This window comes from Octodon degus, unplaced genomic scaffold (genome assembly GCF_000260255.1).
Source record: "Octodon degus isolate 3935 unplaced genomic scaffold, OctDeg1.0 scaffold00005, whole genome shotgun sequence".
NCBI lineage: Eukaryota > Metazoa > Chordata > Mammalia > Rodentia > Octodontidae > Octodon > Octodon degus.
Genome location: NW_004524581.1, coordinates 33,506,098 through 33,512,061, shown reverse-complemented (window position 1 = coordinate 33,512,061; position 5,964 = coordinate 33,506,098). Strand labels below are relative to the sequence as shown.

General features: G+C 62.1%; 1 protein-coding gene across 7 annotated transcripts in view; it reads left to right on the top strand.

Moving 5' to 3' along the window:
* The window catches only part of Ddr1 (discoidin domain receptor tyrosine kinase 1), a 15,322-nt gene that overhangs the window by 2,735 nt on the left and 6,623 nt on the right, over nt 1-5,964 (top strand). For 6 of the 7 annotated variants that reach the window (XM_023721885.1, XM_023721880.1, XM_023721866.1 and 3 more), the window contains exons 2-8: nt 2,840-2,972; nt 3,058-3,160; nt 3,306-3,534; nt 4,382-4,529; nt 4,681-4,780; nt 5,119-5,305; nt 5,388-5,634. In XM_023721885.1, coding sequence (XP_023577653.1) covers nt 2,882-2,972; nt 3,058-3,160; nt 3,306-3,534; nt 4,382-4,529; nt 4,681-4,780; nt 5,119-5,305; nt 5,388-5,634 — 1,105 coding nt within the window. In that variant the 5' untranslated portion in view covers nt 2,840-2,881. Of the gene's footprint in view, nt 1-164; nt 233-2,839; nt 2,973-3,057; nt 3,161-3,305; nt 3,535-4,381; nt 4,530-4,680; nt 4,781-5,118; nt 5,306-5,387; nt 5,635-5,964 lie in introns of those variants that run through there. The other variant, XM_023721870.1, reaches the window with a different exon arrangement.

Sequence of the window (5,964 nt, the reverse complement as noted above, 5' to 3'; positions counted from 1 at the left end):
GCGCGCGCCCGGGGGGCCTGGCGCCGAGAGCCCTCCGCGGAGGCCGCGTGTGCGCGTGTGCGCGTGTGGGGTCGGCGCCGGCGGTGTGCGCACGCGCGGCTGCGGGCCGTGTTTACAGGCGGCTGGGGCCGGCTGCACGTCCGAGCACGCGGGCTCGGACGCAGACGCGGGGGAGGCGTGCAGGGTGCGGGAAAGGCAGCCCTGCGGGCGTGCATTTGGCAGCGCAGGGCAGGTGGGGCTCGCGGAAGTGTCCTTCGAGGCCCCCCTGCCGTGCCGGCCGTGTGTCCTGGCCCGGCAGAGATGGGGACCGGCGTGTGGGAGCGGATTACCGCGCGTCACCGCGCCTCTGCGTGTCTGCCTGGCCCCGGCCTGCGTGTCTGGGGCGGCTCTGTGTACCTCTTGCTTTGTGTCTCGGCTCCGTCCCGGCCTCTGCCCGGCTTTGTGTTTCTGCCCCGGGCTCCTCGGCTCCGGCTGGCTCCGATGACTCATCTGGGCTAGGCGTGAAGGTTACTGGGGAACAAGGGCCTGCTGTTCCCGGGGAGGTGGGGGTGGAGCGGTCAGGGATCCCCAACAGCTCTCCTGGGACTGCAGCAGCCTGTCCCCCAGCGCAGGCCACTGGACCCTACCGGACAGCGTGGTCCCACCGGGGGCGCCCCACAACCCCGTCATCCCCCTCAGCTGCCGCTTCCGATTCTGGGGTCTCAGCTGCCTCTGCATTCCTGCCCTAGAGGATTGTGGGGGCAGCTGGAGGAGGACAAAGGGACGGGGAAGTACCCCGTGGCTCCTACCTCAGGGTGACCTGGCCTCTCTCACCTTCAAGGCCACTCAGCCTTCCCCTTGCTTTGGGCTTTTCTTTCTGAGGTGGCATCCACTGCGGGACAGGGACACAGGCTGATGGGAATCACAGACAGGAGGGGCTGCTGGGAACCCCCTGGGGGGCATGGGGGTGAGAGGTGTGACCCCTTCAGGATCCTGTGGCCTGAGGCTGCAGTGCAGGCTCAGCTTGGGACAGAAGATCGTGTTCTCTGTAGCTGGGCAGGGACCAGTAGATGCCTGGGTTGTAAGGAGAGGTGGCTGGAAGTGCTTCAGGTGGAATACACAGCTGGGTCCTCCAGAGGGACACAGGAGGGTTCTTAAGCTCCAGCCCCCTTGTAGCCACGGCCCCCAAAGGCCTAGGTGGGCCTGAGGTCCTGCATTTTTCCCAAGTTCCCAAAAGATCAGGAGTTCACAGGTCCTGGGATGCCGTGGGCTGAGGTGGCTGCAGAGGGCTTGGGTATTGGAAGGCCCTGGGCCCTGTGGTTTCTCAGATGCTGGGCTTCCAGGAGGGGGAGGCCCAGGGTCCACTGGTGCAGGCGTGGCTGATGTTTAATCTATAGTCCGCTCCACAAGGAGTTGCCTGGCCTTTTCTAGGACACCTGCACTTCTTAAAAATAAAAGTAGTTTTTATAGTCTTTCTTTTATTCCTACAAGATATGTGTTGCCGTATTTACAAGTTTTAGGAAAAATAGCCAGATAGATGGTCTTTCCCTCTTTGCTTGCTTTTCCTCTCTGGGGCCATTGATTCTGGGCCGTGTTCTACCATTCGCCCACTCTAGGTGTACGGACCCCTGTGCACAGCACTGGCTCGTTGTTGCACCTTTCCAGGAGGCAGGCTGCTTTCTCCTGCTTCCATGTTGCTGGAGGCAGAGACGCCACACCAGTGGGACCTGCAGGCTGCTGTTGCTTTTCACAGCTGTGTCAAGCCCATGACCCTGAACCTTGCCTCCGGCCCATCCCTTTGCATGTTTGTGTGGCTTAGGGTTTTGGGTGCCCACTGAGAGCGCCACAGTGGATGTCGCTGTACATCTATGTCCCCCCCCCCCCTGCGCACAGCTCTCTCTGGCCCGAAGCTCGGGGTCCGGGCCGGAAGGTGTGCCCTTGCAGTTGTTTCAGACACTGCTGGGCTGCTTTCCACACAGATGATACTTCTCCATTCCTGCTGCGGAGCTCGGGGCTCTGTTCCTATCACCGTTTGCCTCCTACAGGGGCCCCAGCAGGCCAGGTGACCTGCCTGCAGTCCCAGCTGCTTGGAACACTAAGGTGGGAGGACCTGTTGGGCCCAGGTGTTCAGGGCCTGCCCGGGCAAGACAGGGCCCTCGTCAGAAAATTCTTTGTTATCAGACTGGTGTTTCTCTGACTCTAGTGAATTTTACTATTTAAAAACAAATGTTTAAGCCAGGTGTGGTGGCACACGCCTGTGATCCTAGCACTGTGGGAGGCTGAGGCAGGACTATGACACACTGGAGCTCCGTCTGGGCAACTTGGCACCTGCGCAAGGTTCTGGCCCAGTATATAAAAGCAATAAAAGATCCGAGAGCGTAGCTCAGCCAGTGTGATGGCCCTGAGGTCAGCCCAGCACGTTAGAAAATATAAATAAAAACAAACCCACAAACTTTTGTTGACAGTTGGGCCTTGCTCTTCTATGAAATGACTCTTCAGACTCTGGCCATTTCTCTGCTTGGTTGTTTATTAGGTTGTTTTTCTTTGAATTTGAAGCCTGTAGTGTGTACCTTCTCTGTTACGCTCACTGCCCACGTGTTTGCAGGTGTGACGTTTGTTGGAAGCTGCTGTCTGTGAGGCACTTTGCCCTTCTCCGGTCGCGGGGAGGGTTTAGGGTTAGTGGTCTCTTCTCCAGTTCCTGAATGTCCTGAAAGAGTAGTAACAGCATGCTGTTCAGGGCTTCGCCCAGTGGACAGAGCCGCTGCCGAAGCAGCGATGGAGCTTGTGATTTTGCGGCCCCAGCCCCACCAGCCACCACGTCTGCCCCTCCTTACCCCTCCTGCCACTGTGTCCCCTGCAGAGATGCTGCCTGCACCCCCGTAGGCCCGAGGCATCCGGAGCGATGGGGCCAGGGGCCCACTCGCCTCTCCTGCTGCTGTTGCTGCTCTCAGTGGTAGATGGAGAAGCTGACATGAAGGGACACTTTGACCCTGGTGAGAAGACCGAATCTTGGGTCCCTAAGGAGGGCTTGGAGGGCAGAGACTCAGGGGCCTTGACCTGTCTCCCGCCTCTGTCCAGACAAGTGCCGCTACGCGCTGGGCATGCAGGACCGGACCATTCCAGACAGTGACATCTCTGTCTCCAGCTCCTGGTCGGACTCCACGGCTGCCCGGCACAGCAGGTACCCACACCCCTCGGCAGCCTAGGAGGCTCAGGCCTCCACCTGCCCTCCCAGCCCTTTGCCCATGCTACGTGACCCCTTCAGTGGAGCCAGAGACCGTGCACACGCCGGCTGCTGGTCACCGTGGCTTCTCTCTCCCTCCCAGGCTGGAAAGCAGCGATGGGGATGGGGCGTGGTGTCCGGCAGGGCCCGTGTTCCCCAAAGAGGAGGAGTACCTGCAGGTGGACCTCCGGCGCCTGCACCTGGTGGCACTGGTGGGCACTCAGGGCCGCCATGCTGGTGGCCTTGGCAAGGAGTTCTCCCGCAGCTACCGGCTGCGTTACTCCCGGGATGGTGAACACTGGATGGACTGGAAGGACCGCTGGGGTCAGGAGGTGAGGCTGCTGGGGTGGCACCTGGGAGCCTGGCACCTCTCTGCTCAGTACACCTGTGCCTCCCAGCCTCACCACTCGGTGGTCTCTGAGCAGCGCCCGTTCTCCCCATTGCTTCTGGTGGGGCTCAGTTCCCACTCCCAACCCCACTGTGCTGGTCGCGTCTGTATTTTTCTGCCTGCACCAGTGTGAATCAGACCTGGCACGCCCGCTGCCAGCTCCTTGCAGGGCAGAGCGCTTGGCTGGGGCTGGCCCTGGCTGCATCGCCTGCTTCCTGCTCTGTTTTGGCCGCACAGCTCTTCTTGCTTTTCCTGGAACAAGTTGGGGCTCATTCCCCAGGGTGAGGGAATTTTCGCTCACTGCTCTGTGCCCAGCAAGCTCATCACTCACCCACCCACAGGTTCTTCCTCACTCCACACAGTCCTCCAAGGTGTCACTTGGAGCCTTTCTGGCCACCACCCCAGGGCTGTCCCCACACAGCACCCCTTGTCCCTTGAAGCTGCTTCTCGGACTGTCAGTGCTAGGAGGGAAGGGTTCATGCCCACACTGAGAACGTGCCTGGCACAGAGCAGGCATGCGGCCAACTTCTGCTGAATGCACAGAAGTGGGGTGAAGCAGGCAAGAGCCAAAGTGGGGAGCAGGGGCCGAGGGGTCAGACAAGGACAGCAGGAGGAATGGGGTGAAGGGTGTGAGGCCAGGGCTGCAAGGACCTGTGTCTCTGCTGCAGACCTCCTTTCTGGACCCTGGGCTGTGCCCCAGTGCTGCCCTCCACAGGCCTCTGTGGCCACTGCTGTTGGGAGGTGGGATCCAACTGTGGCCCTTCCCCCATGCACCCTGTCCTGGCCCCCAGGTGATCTCAGGTAACGATGACCCTGGGGGTGTAGTGCTAAAGGACCTTGGACCCCCCATGGTAGCCCGAATGGTTCGCTTCTATCCCCGGGCCGACCGGATCATGAGTGTGTGTCTGCGGGTGGAGCTCTACGGCTGCCTCTGGAGGGGTGAGTTGGCCGTGCCTGGAGATCCGCTCTAGGCTGGGTGGCAAGAATGGGGGACCCTGTCTCCTGCCACTGAGTTGGGCAGGGTCTGCCCAGGGCTGCCATGGTGGGGCACAGGCTCCAGGCTCTAGCCGCCCTCCCCTCCCTGCCGCAGATGGGCTCTTGTCCTACACAGCCCCCGTGGGGCAGACCATGTACTTACCCGAGGCCGTGCACCTCAACGACTCCACCTACGATGGACTTACTGTGGAAGGGTGAGACGAGAGTGACTCCACAAGCCGGGCTGGGAGGGAGGTGAGGTTGTAAGCTGGGGACAGGGGTCAGCGAGGTGGGGCCTCCAGGACTAGGACAAGCAACAGAGGGCAGTGGGTGACCACTGGCCCCATAGAACACGCAGTGCACAGCAAAAGTGCACAGCAGAGTGGGAGGTGCTGCCCTTCTGCAGGGTTTGACCTGCCAAGTACCGCCTGTGGTGTTCTAGGGGTGCTGCCTGAAGGGAGAGGGCTGACAGGTATGGGGCTGATAGCGAGAGCGGCTGCGGGGAGCCACTCCCTTCTTCCCTGCCAACTGGCCCTGCCTGGGTGACCCTCAGCCTGCAGTATGGTGGTCTGGGCCAGCTGGCTGACGGCGTGGTAGGGCTGGACGACTTCAGGCAGAGCCGGGAGCTGCGCGTGTGGCCAGGATACGACTATGTGGGCTGGAGCAACCGCAGCTTCCCCGGGGGCTTCGTGGAGATGGAGTTCGAGTTCGACCGGCTGAGGGCCTTCCAGACCATGCAGGCGAGTGAGGCGTCCGTGCGCTGGAGGCCCGGGCTGCCCCTGCAGCTTTCCCGCCGCTGACTGCGCCCTCTCCCGTCCCCAGATTCACTGCAACAACATGCACACGCTGGGAGCCCGCCTGCCCGGCGGGGTGGAGTGTCGGTTCAAGCGGGGCCCTGCCGCGGCCTGGGAAGGGGAGCCCGTGCGCCATGCCCTTGGGGGGAGCCTGGGAGACCCCCGCGCCCGGGCCGTGTCTGTGCCCCTGGGCGGCCGCGTGGGGCGGTTTCTGCAGTGCCGCTTCCTCTTTGCCGGGCGCTGGCTCCTCTTCAGCGAAGTCTCCTTCATCTCTGGTGAGCCCCAAGTGCCCCAGGCCCCGCCCACGTTGCGGGCTGGACTGGCAGCCCTGTGGTGACCCAAGGACACCCAACCCCGTGTCACCTTGTCCACGAGGCCTCTTGGCCAGAGCAGAACCGTGGAGCCCCTTCCTCCCTGTTACCTGTCTCAGTCTTTTCCTGCGAGCTGGCCACTCGTGCCTGGCTGACCCCGAGCCAGTCTGACAGTGCTGGCCCTTAAGCCCCCGAGACACTGCTGAGTAGCTGAGAGCCTCCTCTTTCAGCCACTCCGTCCAGCATAATTTTGGGTGGCCCCTGTAGTCGCCGCCCCCACCCTGCTCAGCCCCC